The following is a 17,393-nucleotide window of genomic DNA, read 5'->3' on the forward strand; positions in this document are numbered from 1 at the left end:
ATTTCCTTGTTCAACTACACTCGTGATATGCTAGCCCTACCTCACAGGTGCAAGATTCAAAACCTTGCATTGTAACACTCGCTGGCTCAAAGCTGCTTTGCCTATATAACGGGCCTTTGGTGTGCACGTTCTAAGCCATCACCTCAAACAAGCCTTAGCACTGAACACACATATCACGACAGGCGTCGGACAAGCAATGGCAGGATTGTTCCTCACCGGAGCACTCCTCCTCCCCGTCCTCCTGGCCGCACACCTCTTCGCCGCACAAACATTAGCACGACACGCACCGCCGGCGTGTCCCTGCAGTGCCCCGGCCGTTGAAGTCATGTACACCTCACCCACAAACGACGGTCCCAGCCCTGCTACTGCCCACAGGAACCAACCGTCGCCCCGCATGGCTCAGTGGCGACCCTGGCGTCTCCGCCGCGTCGTCGGAGGCCCGCGCCACGTTCAGCGGCCATTCAACGGCGCCGCGTAACGTGAGCCACCAGCGCAACATCGCCGGCGTTGGAAAGGCTCCAAGCGTCCGTCCCTAAAACTAAAAGAAAACCGTTGCCGAGCCAGCCGGAGCAGTGGTGCTATATTGCGGCGTGGCCTTGTTTTGTGTGGCTCCTCTCTTTTTGTGGGTGCTTGTGTTCAGCTTCGGAGTCTCAGACGTTGCAGCCTGGTACCTCTTCTCTCGCCCTGTGGAAATCCTTGTTTAGTAATGCCCCATATGGCCATATGGAGTCTTGAAATAAGTGGTGTGCTTGCACTTGCACCTGCTTCTAATGACTGCCACTGAAATCTGCAAGTGCATCTATGTTTGTATTCACTCAAGTTCCGCTTATGAATATATATGATCCATCTTCTGAAAATATTACTTGCGAGCAGATAAAAAAAATCATACTCCCTCCAGTATTTAATTTTAAACATCTATATTATGTGTAAAATCATATTGAAAATTACTTGCGAAATCTTATAAATTTTAAGGATATCGAAAATATATTCAAGAAGAATTAATGGTCAACTATATGCATGAAAGGTCATGCACAGTCAAATGTGGCCAGTATTTTTGACAAGAGGAAGCACAAGATATAGCACTAACTTAATGGTGGTCTCATTTATGCATTAAAATAGACAACGGTTATCAAGCAATAGGCAGAGAAAACGAAAATACTAGCTGCAGTCTTACCAAACGTATCAATTGGTGACACCCTTTAGGCGTTGTCATGTTACCAAACATAGTGCCTAAACAAGTACTTGAAAAATTGCAACCAAAATGAGTGGAGAATGAAATCATCTATGTGCATGCAAAATATGAGCTCTCAAAACATTGCACCTCATTTTATGTTCTTGACAGAACACTGAATCCCAATTAAAAAAAAACAACCAAATTATCACATCAATCGGAGGTCTAAAACTCAAGATAATTTGACAATACCACAAGTTTATCCAATAACCAATAATTTGACGACACCACAAGTTTATCCAATAACCATGCTATCATAAGCATATATAAGCAACACATACGCATTACCTATACCGAAAATTCCAATCATGTTGCAATACCAATTTTATTTCAAACCAAATTTTCATCACATGATCTCACACACCATAACTTGCATTAACACAAGATATTTCTCAGGGTTATACATATGTAATAAGAATCCAGCAGCATCACTGCATAGGTTACAATATATCAAACACAATGAGGGAAGTAGAAAAATATTTTATCGCCATCATCAATATATCCTAGAACCACCTTTGAAGTATGCAAAATGTATATCACCAATCAACCTCCTACTTAGCTCGGTTGCACACCACCCACCCGTATTTGTCCACTGAACATAATTTAGGTGATCTATGTCTAATTGGTTCCTACAGCACAACCCCAAAACAATCACCAACTAATCCTGACTAGATACCAATATGGGACTAACATAAACTAAGCCCCAAAATTGATACTACAAAGCATATTGATACTTGTGCTTGTGTACTATATATAGCGATAATGCAAGTTCATTGAATAACTAGTGGGCATCGAGCTGTGGTATTCAGTAGGTAGTGAGTTTGGATCGAGATCCAATTTAGGCCCTGTTCGCTTGAACTTATCAGCTGTACCGTTTCAGCGAAATAACAGTATTTTTCTCTCACAACAAATCAGCATCAGCATCAGCATCAGCCGTTTTTCCAGCCAGCCGATCAGGGCCTTAGTGTGTTAGGAAGAAGCGGTAATCTGGGTGATCTACTTGACGCTGGCAAAGCCAGTCATCAGCAGCTTTCAGAAGCGATGTAGTCAACTGCTGCTCATGGTGCCGATTTGACGTCCACAGGGAACCATTAAATTTGTAAGATGCTAGGCCGATCAGAGGCAGTGTGATCTTCCCAGGAACAGCAGCAATTTTAGTGTTATGGAAGTTATTTGTCTCAGGACACCCGCTTAACGTACCTGCCCAACATTGCATCTAATTAGCAAATGTCTCAGAAGTGAAATTCTTCAGGTTTACTGCTGCTTTTAATATGCAACCAGACATATATTCTGCACAGGGCAGGGTATGCTAATTTGCATTGTTTTCCACAAAGAAGAAACACGAGCGCTCACCGTCAGGTGCTGTTGACAATGAATGGAATGTTAAAAAGCAAGCATCTAGATCTTGTAGAGTGGGTCCTGTTGGTATCCGGTATATGGGATACCTGCAATCAACTTTCATTGGGTAAGACAGCTATGTAACTAATGAACCAATAGCTAAAGGAGTTAAAGGAAGTACCAGGCTACAGAAATCCAACTGGACGGCAGAAGATCACAGCTCTTGTACGTATTTAGATCAGGAAACTTACATGCAAATACTGAAATCTGTAGGCATTAACAAAAGAGCAACTGTCAGCTAGGTTACAAATACTACATTTGGTTGCACAAGAACCGCAAAAGACATACCATATCTGCTAAAGGTTGTCTTCCATATGGTGCATCATGCTCCACATATTGGAAAACAGGGGACGGTTCCTGGTTGCTGGACTCACAGTCATTACTGGACAAACTTTCTTGATCGGTGCAAATGTTTTCTGCTAAACACTGGGTTGTTCTTCCAGTAGACCTTTCATTATCATTGTCACTTTCATTGCTTACATCACTGCTTGTTTCCACAGCATTGTCACCATCACTGTCTTCATTAAGGCATCTGCAGCTGAAAACAAAAAACAGTTTCAGAAGATCATAATTGTCTAAGGCAAAGTTGACCAGAAGAGTACACAATAATAGTAACAACTGATGTATTCATGTATTATTGAAGAAATGACACATTATTTCTAAGATGTCTCCGCTAAACTAATTCATAGAAAGCTGAAACGCAGTCAAGCATTCTGATTTATTGTTTCACCAGTAACTAGTTTCTTTTTATCTGAACAAACCAGTTTATGTTTAGAATTGTGGATGCATGACTCCACCGCCCACATTTTTAAGTAGCTCTTCATCTCTAGTTGTTGCTGAAGCCAGAGATTACCTCTATTATCTAAAAAATGCTCTCATAATAAACCCAAATAATTATAAATCAGAGGCTTCTATTCCTGAAAAATGAATCAGTGTGTTGTAGGGAAACTGGTTTATAAGGTTTGAAACATTTCAGGGAAGTCCAACTCCTTCAAGACAAACTTTCAGCTTTGAGAGAAGCCAACAAAAGATTTATCAGCCAAGCTGAAACCTGATGATTCAGCGACTTAAAATAGCAAGCAGTGCAGTAACACAATCAATCTTTCTGTGTTCTAACACTTCTGACAGCCTATTTTTGAATCAACAATGCAAGTGAAATTCTTGTCGTATATTTTTTTTTGAGAAATTTGAAAGAAAGAAGCATAAGAAATGAATTCATCATAGGCAAATTTATATTGCTCACCATGTTCCAGAATAGTCTGGATTAACTTAAATGCTTTTTATGGAAAGGTGATGCTGTTGCAGGGTGGGGGCACAATTCTTTGAGGTATAGGAGCAGCTTTCATGGCCAGTTCCTTGCGCTGGTTTGGGGGTTTACCAGATTTGTTGATAGCTGGAATTATAGCTCTCAAGAGCTGGTCAGCGACTGCCTCGACCATGGTATTAGATAACTTGCTGGAAACAGATCTCTAGTCAGTTAGTGAGATGCCAGGAGAATGGTACTATGATTCATGTTCTTTTCAAGCAAGTATAGTCATGCTGATATGCTCTGGTTTTCAAGAATACTGTCACCATTAGTGAACCACAATCAGAACAGCTCAGCCGATGAATCGTTCATCTGATCAGTTCAATCACAACCTGTTGGTTAAAGCTAAGCGGACAACTTTGGATAAGATCCCCTGCTTGAATTATTTCTAGGTCTTGATATATAGCAAGAAATGGTGTCGTTCTGAAAAAAAGGTACATTTTGTTCAACAAAAAGATACATTCAGATGCCTAATAAGTATAGCTAAAGTTACCCTAAAAATATTTTGCATGCTTCTCTGCACTGGGTACGCCCTTTTAATGTTAGTATCACATGCTGGCATGCTGCTGTAAATAACATGTAATGGTCATTATAATGTTTAATGATGATTTGATGGTCCATGCAGCAATTACAGCCTCAAATGAACGGTAGCATGCAGAATTTGCAGGAACGGAGTGTTCAATGTTAACCATGCTTTAATACAACAAGCAAGATCATGGGGCTGTTTGATTTGCACTAAAATTTATCATTAAGTAGACAATCCAAATTTGGAATGCCAAAATTGAGGTCACAATTGGAACTAAGCCTAGCTCAATTGGTTGAGGGTATGGATGTAAAGCCCAGACCACCCAACTTCAAGTCCTCACTGACACAAATTTAGGTGCCAATTTCTTAATTTATAGCCACCCACTTCCTCCTATGTTGATCTAGGTTTTTTTTTTAATAAAAAGGTCGCCAATCGTAGTGGCCTTAATATTGGCGAACTTTGACAACTAAGGTAGCCATAGAGGAGAGCTACCATTACATCTTTTGGCACTCAACCAAATGGTAGCCAAAATTAGTCAAAGGTACCAAATGTTGGCTTGACTAACTTGAGACTTGGGTCACACAGACCAATGCATGCCATAAGACAGGAAGCTCATGCCACAATAGAAATACGACTGTACGAGGGCTTATAGAATAAGAAGTGTACTTTGTTCAGTTCCTCAGATGCACAAGCAAGACTAACTACAGCCACATGGAAAATATTCAGACTTGTTTCCAAAATGTACTGCAGAGAACATCCAAGCTAGTAATACTGCATGATTAAAGTTAACATCAGGCACAGGGTAAGATACAAGGCAATGATTACTGAGATATTTAAGCAAGATGCTCATCAATTAATTGAAATATCTATAGAACAAAAAAAAACAGATCCTGGTTCAAGAAGAGCACGTCGACTGGCCTAATCATTTCAATGTGCATGATAACATGCATCCATTAGTTCCATAGGACTAGCAAGATCAGACACGCTCATGGAACATTGCGAGATCTTCTTTAATCTTTAGCAGTAGCAGCGGTTCAGTTTCTTAGTTTCTTTGGTTTGAAGATAAAGTAGAGTTCAGTGTTTCTGGAAAAAAATACAAAAGAATGGCAATAATCCTTCAAATACGTTTGACCTAACATATCCAAGTATTGACAGAATAGAGGAAGTCATTTTCCACAATGTGAACCCATTCAAATGTAGGTACCCGCAGATTCCAAGAGAAAAATGACAGCTGTGAGCCTGTTATACCACCTCTTGCTTGACGGCAGCTGCCGCGACCCATAGAGCTGGATAGCGGAGAGGAATGGCACGTAGTACTGCACGACGCCGTCCGTGCCATTGAGCAGCAGCGGCACGCCGGCGCCGTACGCGCTCCACTCCCCGAACGCCTCCCACAGATCCGCGAGCTCATAGTACGGCGCTCCTGCCCGGCACCCCCGCGTGCCCGGCGTCTGCAAGCGCACAAGAACAGCCCAACCGGACATCGTCAGCCGTCAGCACGTACGGAAAACACGAGAGGCAAGCAAGCGCCGGCGGACGCACTCGGGGAGGGCACCGCGCGGGCACGCGGACGGCGGTGGAGGCGATGAAGCTCTCGAGGTTGGTCGTAGCAGTAGCCGGCGATGGAAAAGGGTCTCGCCGGAGCTCCGGCGTCGGCTTCGCCGGCTCCTCGGCCGCCGAGGCAGTTAGTGGCGGATGCTGTTTGTGCTGCTTGTCAAGGAGGTGGCGGCGCGGTGGGGGACAGTAGAAGCGGTCGGCGGCCGGGGAGACGACGCCGGGGACGGACATGGTGACTGGCGGGCGCCGCCGGAGCTAGTCGGCGGCCCGGCGCAGCCTCGCCGCCTCGGGGTCAAGGTTCCAGATGTGCAAATGCTGGAAGCGGGCGAGGAGAGTCGCAGAGGGAGTAGGAGGCGGCGGCGGCGTAGTGGGACTTGGCCACTTTGGACTTGGGAGAGGAGGTGGAGAGAGAAAGACAGGGGAGGGCAAAGGCTGCTGCTGCTGCGTTTGCTTTGCTAGCGGTGCGGAAGGAGAGTGGGCGTGCGAATAAAAATTCACCCACGGGGAAAGGGGGAGGATGGTCTGGATAGGGAAGGTGCCGTGGCGTCTGCCGGCAATAGTCGCTAGCAATTAGCATGGATGTTCTTTCGGTAAATCGGTGTCGCTGTCACGTTAGGATGAAAACCGACCGAAATGCTTAGAAAATCCTTCAACTATTTTAGTGAACATGAACTTATGCAGTATCGAGAACCAAGAATTTGGAAAACGAACTAATTTTGGAGAGAGTAATGCTTCTCTCCGCTTGTTCCCATCACATGAGGATACGGGCTGACACAGCTTCCCACTCGTTACGGCGTTGTCCGCTTGTTTCCGTCCGTGATCTTTAAAAATAAAAAAATCTCTCTATCCATACCGAGGGGTGCTCGTGCTTGACAGCCAGGGGTGCTTGCCAGCTGTTGGCGTAACCGGTGGTGCTCGTGCTCGCCAAGCCAGCCCGATGCTCACCAGCTGCTGGCCTGCTCGTGCTCGCCGAGCAGGGGGTGCTCGCCCAGCGCTGCTCGCAGCCTCGCGCAGGTGCTCGCCCAACGCAATGCCTCTGTTCGGGCACCGGCAAGCTCCATCCACCGACGCCGACTTCCGCGCTGGCGTCGAGCACGAAAGCCTAAGCTGACATTTGTCCAGTAAGGTTACATTACGCTGAAAACGCATGTTGCAAGCATATATTTATGTTGCAAGCATATGTTTTAAGTATTCTAAATATTTTAGAGATGTATTGCAATTGTTTTAAATTGATGTTATAAAAGTAGATCGGGATGATGCATATGTTGCGAATGGCTATACACACATGTTGCAAGGATGTTCCAAATGTTTCATCTGTTTTTCGAAGCATGTTATAAGTGTGTTTATTTTGGATGTTGCATATGTTTCACGCATATGTTGTAAGTGTTTTACCTGGATGTTGCATATGCTTCCAATGGCTTTTCAAGTGTTCTAAACGTTTTGCAAGTGTTTCAGCTATTTCAGATGTATGTTGCAATTGTTTTATCTAGATGTTGCAAAAGTAGATATAGTATTGCATATGTTTCAGCTGTTCCAGGCAAGCGAGAAGACAAGGTAGTGGGTGAGCAGAAAGTGACCGTGTGACCGAGTGAGCAAACCGGCCAGGCAGGCGAGCAGAGACGAGCAAGCGGACGGGCGAGAAGACGGCTGAGCAAACAGACCAGCCAAGCAGGAGAGCGGAGATGAGCAAGCGGTTGGATGAGCAGATGGCCAAGCGAGAAGACACGAGCATCGACCGGTCGAGCGACCCGCTAGGCAGGCGAGCAGGCAGGGCAGCGAGCGAGTAGACGCGAGCAGCGCCCGGGCGAGTAGACGATCAGGTGGGCGACGCAAGCAGGCGTCCGGGCTAGTAGACGGCCAGGCGGGTGAGTAGGCGGGGAGGCGCAGCAGGCCAGTAGGCGCGGGCTAGCCACGCCCTTTAAAAAAACAAACTATGTTCAATACGTTAGACTCATATTTAATAAAAAGACCATCTTCAAGATGTTCTCCATAAAGAGTCTCATAAAATATATCTTGGTAGTTAATATATTTGTTTAAATACTTGGTCAAAGTGAGAGAAATAAAATTTTAGACAAAACCAATGGAAGAGACGGCCGGGCGGGGAGGCGCAGCAGGCGCGGGCATCCGAACGCGGACATCCGGACACTGACCATGCCGTTTTTATAAAAAAAACTATGTTCAACACGTTAGACTCGTATTTAATGAAAAGACCACCTTCAACATGTTCTCGAGAAAGAGTCTTATAAAATATATCTTGGTAGTTAATGTATTTGTTTAAATACTTGGTTAAAGTGAGAGAAATAAAAATTTAGATAAAACTAATGAAAAGAGCTATTCGGCTAATGGTTTCTGCGCCTGATAAGCCGACTGATGCTGATTTGTGTTGATGCTGATTTGTTATGAGAAAAAAAACAATGTGCCATAGTTAATAAGTTCAAGCTTTTCGGAGCTCGAGCGATTATCGTTATACAAAAATTTTACCGAGAAAATTATAGTGTTTTCTTAGATATAAAGAAAAATCTCTTTTAAAGTTCGTCGATGAGCCCTCGAGCCCGGCCTGGCCGCCTAGAGTGGCCGAGTGGAGGCTCTGCCACGGACAAAACTAAAGTAATATATAAGTTGGGACCGATGAAGTACATGGAGGGAGATGAAGCCTTTGTCCTGATCTCCGCGACATAGGATTACAGTCTTGATAGCTGTAGAACAGCGATAATTAGTGCAACTTAATTGACAAATAAAACTCGAAGCCAACTACCGTCTTTAACCGGTAACCTAAATCGAGGAATCGTCCAACCACACTATCGGAGAGCCAACCAACACAACTTACAATCAATCGAGGAGATCCTCTAAGGGAGTAGGAGCACTAATTGAAAGTGGATAAAGTCGTCGCTTCTGTAAATCCCACAAAGGAAAATCACAAGAGCAAAGGGGTAGAGATCACTCTCAATATTTGTTAGCACACAGCTGAACAAAGAGGTTATGTATTTTTATCATCAAAAGTCTCCATTTGCTAAGAAGCACAATGGCATTTATACTAGTAACAACCCTCCTAGATGGGTACGAAAACGAAATGTAGGTGAAAAGATAGACTATGTGAAAAGGTTTACAAGAAATGGGTTCCCAAGAATCCTCAATCGGTTGTTGGTCTCCTGAGCAGTCGCACTAATAGAGTCATAACTCTTCAATGGGAAATCAAAATGATGAGCCTTTTGTTGGTTGTGAAAGTTGACTTGATAAGCTTTCCAGCCATGTGGAGCATGCACCATGAAAAGTTGTATAATGGTATAGTTTTGTACTGGAAGTTAAACATAGATAAATCTTTGAGAAGACTCCTGACCTTCTGACCAATCTTCACTGATCAGGTCATTGGGAAATCCAAAATACTCGGACCTGGTGGCATTGGAAAGACTTTGATAAGCTTTCGGTCGTACTTGTTGACCTCCATAACCTTCAGGAATAAAGAGTTATAGCAGTTTCTTTATGACGGTACTGTCAGCTTCGAGAGGACTTAGTAGTCTCAACTACTCAGATCTCATTAATGGAAAATCCAAAGTACTCGGAGTGAGTGGTATTGGAAACTAGACTTGATAAGTTTTTTTTTTTATCAAGTACTCGTAGACCACGAAAGCTTTAGGCAATCAAGGGGTAAAGTACTCAGAGTGATAAGCTTTCTATCGAACTGGTTGGGTCGTCCTTCCCCATTAGACTAGTCCGGTTGTAGCACTGTGTCTTGATGATTAGGCCATGTATCTTGTCACACTCCCAGAGTCCAAATGGCTCAGATCCACTCTGCACGCTGAGCAAACCACACCTACCACCATCCCACTTACGCTTTCGTCCTCGCTTCGCGTAAAAGGATTAACCCAGGGATGGTGGGATGGACTCTAGAAGCCTTATATGTTGGTCTATCCCACCTTTAACAACCAAGGTGGGACTAAACTCTCCACAATATCTCATTAACCTGCACATGGGCCACTATGGGCCAAATTCCAAACTGGGCTGGATGTCACATACACCCCCCCTCAAAGGAACCGACGTCCTCGTCGGCCCAACACACCCACAACCGGGCAAACGATGACCAGGAATGTTCCCTCTTAGCACACACAACCGTGTGCCCAGTGCCGGCACATGTGCCATGCCGTGCACCCCACAGGGCCTACACGCGCAATGAACCCCATGTCCGCGCCCCTGGCCCGCACGCGCCCGTGGCCGCGAAGGTCGGCTTTGATACCAATTTGTCACACCTCCAGAGTCCAAACGGCTCAGATCCACTCTGCACGCTGAGTAAACCACACCTACCACCATCCCACTTACGCTTTCATCCTCGCTTCGCGTAAAAGGATTAACCCGGGGATGGTGCGATGGACTCTAGAAGCCTTATATGTTGGTCTATCCCACCTTTAACAACCAAGGTGGGACTAAACTCTCCACAATATCTCATTAACATGGGCATGGGCCACTATGGGCCAAATTCCAAACTGGGCTGGATGTCACATATCTTCCACTTCTTCAAATGTAAACCTAAGTAACATCAATGTAGAACATTATTTAGGCAGCATAACATCCTTAGAAGTGTTGAAATCACAATCAGTTAGGAATAAAACTTCACCTACTCGTGTAGTTTCTTAGCGCAACTTCTTGTAAGTGGCTCTTGATTTGTATCTTTTATGTCGAACGGTGGATATTTGATACTTGAGGGAGCATGCATGGTTGAGATGTGCTCATCAGATGGTAAGTTTGCTAATTTTAGAATATTTAGTTTTTAGAATATAGAATCATTTTGAAATAATGTAATGAGCTTTGGTATGTTCCTGAGAATGCAATGCGGCATCCGAGCTCCAATCCGCGGGCTGGTGTTCCATGGCACTGTCATTTGGTATTTACTGCCCTCCCATTAAAAAAAAGAGAAAATTAGTTTATTTTGTTCTAAGTCAAACTATTTTATTTTTTCAAACTATATTTGATCAAGTTAATAAACGAGGTATCAATATTTATGTTAAGTAGTGTTAGATTAATCCTAAAATGCATTTTTATAGTACACCGTTTTAGTGTTATAGACATTGATACATATATTTTTTTATAAACTTGATCAAAGTTTAAAAATTTTGATTTAGAATAAACTCGTATATTTTAGAGATGGAGGAAGTACCAACTTAGAGCATCTCTGACAATATAAAAAAAACGAGTCTTAAAAATCTAGTTTTAAAACCTTTCCAAACAGTTGGGTACAATAAAATACACTCTACCAAATTTTTGATCAAGTTTATTCTATATCAAAATTAACTTTTTGTTGGTTCCTAAGAACATATATATTGCCGTCTGTCCCATACATGCGGAGTCACGACCATTGAGGAAACAACTCGCCACTATGGCTAGCCATTTTGCAGTAGCCTAGCTCACACACAAAACCTTAAAAACAAAGTCTTCAATCTTCATTGTCTGCTCCAACTCCCAGTATTCTCAATCTAAAAATAGCGGTCAAACATCAGTTTTGGGAAACCTCCCAGGCGACGGCGGCTAATTCCAGTTAACCTCTAAACAGTGACAGCAGTCCGGAGTGGCGAGGATCTTTGAGAAAAACAAAAGGCACCAAGGGGTGCCAACACCGATAGGAAGCATTGGTCGTCGGTGTATTTTATGGTGAATGCCTTCCATTGCGATCTAAGATAATGAATTGTTGAAGTGGGGACTTTTTCCATCGTGCCAGAAAAACAAGATTGAAAGTGAATTTACCAAACTGTTTGGAGATGCTCTTAAAAATCATTTGCTCCATTTTTTGTGTATATATTATTTAACACTTTTCCTATCCATCTGTCGACTGAAATCAGGCTCATCCTTCAGTCGACGTGCGGTCCTTCGTATCGGGTCCAGCTGTGGCTGTTTTCGCCTTGTCGGGTCTGTCCTCATTATCGGGTTCAGGATTGGAGAACACACCCGCTATCGCCCACCGCCCAGACAGGAGTCACAGGACACCGTACACAGACAGGAAGGGACTCGGTGTTTTTGGTGGAGCTCTTCGCGGCGGAGGGGGCGATTCCTCTGTCCATCTCCGTGCTCCTCTCCGTTTAGGCGTGCCGGAGCCTCTCCTCGCCGATTTTGGAGGCTCAGTCGCGGCCGCCATTGGTAGAGGTCGTCAGGTACCCTGACTCGCGAATCCCTGTCTTGTTTTGGATTTATCTCAGGTGTTTCTACTGTAGTTGGTCGATTGGATTTCATGGTGTCTGGATGACCGGATGTATCTGTGGTTCGATTCCATGGAGGATGGAGTTGGCTTAGCTCAGTGAAACTTTGGGGCCGTGGTATCTGGGATTGCATGGCTTAGTTTAGTAGATCCGGTGTTGTCTCTCTAGGTTGCATGGGGGATTTGCCTTTTGTGGTGGGGGATTCATCGGAATGGCGAAATGGTGAGTGGAGAATTATACGAACTGCCGATGTGCTTCTGTTCAGTCTGGTGGGCTGTGTTTGGGTAGTGTTGACGAGTCTGCTGCCGTTGATATGGGGATGCTGAGATGCTTGGGGATTTTGCAGCCTAGGGGAAGCAAAGCAAGCAGACAGGTAGGGAGGACGGAGGGAAGGATCTTGTAGTTCGTTTCTCTCTTTTCCATTTGGTTTGAATTACCTATTGCAGTTGAATGGTTGTTCACATGCTGCTCCAGCATGTGCAGTTTTCCTATAAATAGGAATAGGCCTATAATTAGTTCTATGGGAAGTTGGCACTTCGTGGTGTTAATCTGCTTTTTTAACACAATGTGATTGTGGATATGGTTCTCATGGGTGAATTGTCATGGATTTGTGATCCTCCACCGTTCTAGGGAAATCATATGTTTGAGATTCTTAAAATTACTATTTCCTGTGAGAATTCAGGATATGGCTTTCATGCCATGGCCTTGGAAGCTTCAATTAGAATTTCCCCTGTCCTTGTCAGTTTGCATGTGTTTCCATGCATTTCAGTTGGGTTGAGCCAGTTGTGCTATTTTCTAACAAACGTTGCTTGTGGCTATCATTAATAAGTTCTTAATTTATGCATTTTGGGCATTTTTGGAACCTTCACTTATCTGTCGGTTTTAAGGACAGGGTTATATATTAGATCTACATGCCTGCTAGAGTTCTCAAATTTTTCTAGTCATGTCAAAATTCATGGACACTAAACTGAATATCCCATATTCATTATTTTGTGCTGGATATTTTGATTAGAAAATTTTTGGAAAATAGCACGCACCCACTTTGTAATAGAACATAGAATTTCACAAGAAACACGAGATGGACCTCATAAGGACAGTTTAGCGTCAATAAGAACCTAAGTACCCGATGCTCTTTGTTTGCACTATCATACTGAACTTCTATCCGGTTCTGTAACCTATGTATGCATTCTTTCTGAAACACACTATCCTACATTGTACAGCTCAACCCAAATTCACCAAATTAATAAACCTTCATCTTTAAATGTACTCTGTACATTCTGAATTTGTTTCCAATGCAAAACTGCAAAGCACTCACTCATCATCTTTGCTCCAAAATGAATACGTACAAGAATGGCAGTTGGGTTAGATGTTGTGACCGTTTGCATCCATTTGTCGTAGACCCGACCGGCTCTCTGTTCTTTTTTAAACGGAACGAATGCAGAGCTTCACTTGTTCTTTTCTAAACAGGTATCAGTATTTTGTAGTCGTAGTATTATATACTTTCTTTTTCGAGCATCGCTAGATGGCATGTGACAATATGGTTTCTTATAGTCCTGAGCATTGCTAGATCGACAACTACACTTACTTGTGCTGCATTAGAAAAAAAGGCACCTATTTATGGCTTTTTAGTCATGTGTCTTATCCGGATTATTAGAGGCTCTCCTCTTGAGGAGCTTTTTTTTATCTTTTGCTGATCTTGAGTGGATTTGAATTTTTTTCTGTCTAGTTATGTATCCAAATTCCAGTGGCTTTAGGTAATATTGTTTTGGCCATTTTGAGTCACATTGACTGTTAACTATCTCTTCCTATGGTCCTGTTAACAATTATGTTAATTTTTGTAATCTGCTACATTATTTCGTTGTTGTTTCGACCTTGTCATTCCTTCCAGCCGCTTCTCTGGCTTATAGTGTCGCACCATGTTTACTTCCAGTTCTTGTTCTTAGCGTCTAATTATTCTCTCAACTGATCCTTCAACCTGCCCGCTTCTCCGGCCTCCTATCTCTTGTAATCTGTGATTGTGCTGGTTTTGGGAAAAACTTTTGTAAATTGTCCTTCTATAGAAAATAATTGTCTTTTGTAATATGTGATTGTGCTAGTATTGAGAAAAGATTTTGTAAATTGTCCTTCCATAGAAAATTCTTTTCTCTTGTAATCTGTGATTTGTATTGGTTATGGGAAATTTTTTTGTAAATTGTCCTTCCATAGAAAAAAAAAATTATCTCTTGTAATGTTGTATTTGTGCTTGTGCTTGCGTAGAATAAAAATTGTGTCTTTATTATGTGATTTTATTATTGCCAAAAGCTATCATCCCTGTATCCGTTGAAATTATGTGATTTGTCAAAATTTGGATCTGATTTATGTGCCACCAAGCTGGCTAAGTGAGCTCTGGGTCAGGGTTCTGGCATTTCAGCATGTTGATTATCTTTGCAGTAAGAATGAAAACCTGAATACACTTGTTTATTGAAGCTGGCTTTGCTATTGTGGTGGATTTTAATATTTCCTCCCATCACAAATATAAGTTCATCCATAACTTGTCCTTGCATTGAGCTTTCAAGACATTTCATTATTATGATGAATCAGCTTGCACAGTTTTAGTAACTCATTTAAGCGGCTACGATATTTGAATGTTATTACCTCAGTAGAGCTAGTCCTCTGTATTTGTTGTCTGACAGTTTGGCTTGTGAAATTGCAGTCACCAATAATGTAAATTGCAAGTATCGAACATTGCAATTTTCATATTTGTGTTTTGTAATTTTTTAAGACCATATTCCTTGCTCTGCAGGATCAACTTGGAAGTGTTGCTCTCCTTTCAGGATTCTTATTCATCATGCTGGGATTTGGTCTCTGTACTAGAGGGTAACTTCTTTTTGTCTCTATACAGGAGGATATAGTCTTTATATTTTGAAGTTTACGTGAAGTCTCTGTCTAATTGAATCTGTCAGGACAATGAGCCACTCATGAGAGTGCTCTCCAAGCTAATCAATCTCGATAGCCCGGACCTGGTTTTATTTGTTGGAGAAGCATTGGTTGGTAATGACGCCGTGGATCAACTCACTAAATTTAATCAGGTATAGTAACTTGCATTTCAAGGAGAGATGAATAGTACCACATAATGTTTTTTTTATCATGTTTGTTATACAAATATCTGTTCCTGTTTCACTGTTCCTGTTTCAGTCAAAGTTCTTGCCTCTTTGGTGTGACTCGACTCGACTTCCTTGCATTGCAAAACTAAAAAGAACAAAATCTCAATTTGTATTCTTTCTGCACTGGTTACATGATCTTCGTATGACAACAGAGGCGTTGATAATCTTAAACATTTCATTTTTGTGTGTGTGTTCTGTTCTTCTTTTGTTCTTCTAGTGAAATGATACATAGCTCTCCTATGGGTTAGATAAAAAAATGTACTACCCTTTGTCCTTTTGTGTGCCTCATGCTTTTGATTACTGGGGGATAGATATACTTGCTAATTCCATGGTGCTGTGTAACACAGGGCACAGCATGGAAAAGGTTCTTGTACCACGTTGGCCTAGGATTTATGGTCTGTTTGGCCTACCTTGATCCCGAAAACTGTACGCTGTGCACCATTTCTTCCTCTATCTCTGTTCTCTATATCGCACAGTATTGATGCTTGTTAAATTTGAACAGTGGGAACAGATTTGAAAGCTGGTGCAGATCACAGATATGAGGTACACTTTCAGATCTTTGTTAAATCACGCCATATTCACCCTTGCAAGCAACATTTCTTGCATAATGCAAACCAAAACTAACTACTTTGCTCCTTTTTGTCATTTTTTTAATTTGCTCATTTATAGCTCCTCTGGGTGACCTTGATTGGCCTCATCTTCGCGTTAATTATTCAGTCACTATCTGCTAATCTTGGAGTAGTGACAGGTATTTTATAGAGAACTAGTATATATTATGCTTAGGAGTACACTCTCTCACGTCAATTGGAATTGATGGCTGTTCACTGACTTAGGGCGGCATCTTGCCGAGCTATGTAAGACGGAATATCCAGCATGGGTGAGAATCTGCCTATGGCTGCTAGCAGAGTTAGCTGTGATTGCTGCAGATATCCCAGAAGGTTAAGATCATTTCTTGATAATCTTGCATAAAAAAAATATTTTTAAACTGTTATGTTTGATTTTCGGCTGATCGTGTATTATATTAATGAACATATATGGATACAATAAAAGAGGATTCAGTGTTGTTGTAGACTAATTCTTAATGCCAAAGCTAAACTGACTGATTTGTTCTTCTTGCTAATTTTCAATTCATTTGGTCCACTATTTATTCCTGTAAAACTAAGGAATGAAAATTAATCAACAATTGTTTTTGCCAATATATAGAACTCAATTGGTTTTCACATTCATTTGACCGTTTGCTTCTTACAAATGTTACCATTTTTCAGTTATTGGAACAGCTTTTGCTTTCAACCTCTTGTTCCACATACCTTTGTGGGTGGGGGTTCACATCACTGGCTCAAGCACACTTCTTCTCCTTGGAATGCAAAAATATGGGGTAATCATTTTATTGCCAGACTATTCATATCAAAAATGTTTTTACTGACATTCTCACAAGCTCTTGTGTACTCTATATTCTCTAAAGTTGTGTTTGGTTTGAGGAGTTGGCCTAGATGAAATGATCCATCATGAGAATTTCTGTGGGATGACTCGGTCCTTCACGTTTATACTATAAGTGCTTATGAGGAAGAAGTAGTGATGGATCAACACATCCAATTCCTCAGACCAAACAAGAAATTTAGGAGTCCTATCATGTACCATCCCACATTAGCATGATGCTAGTTCATTCTTAGTCTTATATGGAATCTGATCCTGCAGGGGCTGCCGGCTGCACACTCTTCCTCGCAGTGGCATTAGCTCACTAGCTCGGACTAGTGGAGTCAGAGAAGAAAATGATCCTATGCAGATACGGGCTGTTTGGATGCTACCTCCCAGGTAGCTCCGGCGCCAGGCAGCGTTCCTAGGCGTCCGATTTTGATCGCCTAGGGCTGAGATCAGTTGCCTGGCAGGCACGTCCAGGCGAGGGCGGCATCCAAACAGCCCCATAATGCTGGAGCTGGACTGATGGCATTTTGTACATCCAGGGTTGAACTCTGAACTGGGCAGGTTGCAGACTTGCAGTTCAGGGGGAGCTCTGACTTTGACATGCATGTTCTGGTAATCTGGTTGCATC

The 17,393-nt window shown here is 42.6% G+C and overlaps 2 protein-coding genes across 2 annotated transcripts; one reads left to right on the forward strand and one right to left on the reverse strand.

The window, feature by feature from the left end:
• Window positions 1–1,402: 1,402 nt before the first annotated feature.
• On the reverse strand, window positions 1,403–6,470 carry LOC136452085 (uncharacterized). Its single transcript, XM_066452726.1, has 6 exons — window positions 6,004–6,470; window positions 5,713–5,912; window positions 2,918–3,167; window positions 2,751–2,836; window positions 2,585–2,676; window positions 1,403–2,431 (listed from the first exon to the last, which is right to left on the reverse strand). The coding sequence occupies exons 1-6, from the start codon at window positions 6,247–6,249 to the stop codon at window positions 2,193–2,195; spliced, it is 1,113 nt and encodes a 370-aa protein (XP_066308823.1). The 5' UTR covers window positions 6,250–6,470; the 3' UTR covers window positions 1,403–2,192.
• A 5,941-nt stretch (window positions 6,471–12,411) lies between these two features.
• Window positions 12,412–17,128, forward strand: LOC136454576 (metal transporter Nramp1-like). Its single transcript, XM_066454956.1, has 10 exons — window positions 12,412–12,422; window positions 14,983–15,046; window positions 15,143–15,268; window positions 15,375–15,452; window positions 15,691–15,769; window positions 15,846–15,886; window positions 16,013–16,091; window positions 16,177–16,281; window positions 16,609–16,718; window positions 17,039–17,128. Exons 1-10 carry the CDS (start codon window positions 12,412–12,414, stop codon window positions 17,075–17,077), a joined length of 732 nt encoding a protein of 243 aa, XP_066311053.1. The 3' UTR covers window positions 17,078–17,128.
• The last annotated feature ends 265 nt before the right edge of the window (window positions 17,129–17,393 follow it).

This window comes from Miscanthus floridulus, chromosome 5 (genome assembly GCF_019320115.1).
Source record: "Miscanthus floridulus cultivar M001 chromosome 5, ASM1932011v1, whole genome shotgun sequence".
NCBI classification, from domain to species: domain Eukaryota; kingdom Viridiplantae; phylum Streptophyta; class Magnoliopsida; order Poales; family Poaceae; genus Miscanthus; species Miscanthus floridulus.

Coding starts and splice junctions, on each gene's coding strand:
- LOC136452085 (XM_066452726.1), bottom strand. CDS start 6,249: ATGTCCGTCCCCGGCGTCGTCTCCCCGGCCGCCGACCGCTTCTACTGT. Junction 3,168..5,712: donor CAGCTGCCGTCAAGCAAGAG/GTGGTATAACAG, acceptor TTTTGTTTTCAG/CTGCAGATGCCTTAATGAAG. Junction 2,677..2,750: donor AGTTGGATTTCTGTAGCCTG/GTACTTCCTTTA, acceptor AGTTGATTGCAG/GTATCCCATATACCGGATAC.
- LOC136454576 (XM_066454956.1), top strand. Junction 15,047..15,142: donor CATGCTGGGATTTGGTCTCT/GTACTAGAGGGT, acceptor TGAATCTGTCAG/GACAATGAGCCACTCATGAG. Junction 15,453..15,690: donor AAAGAACAAAATCTCAATTT/GTATTCTTTCTG, acceptor TGTGTAACACAG/GGCACAGCATGGAAAAGGTT.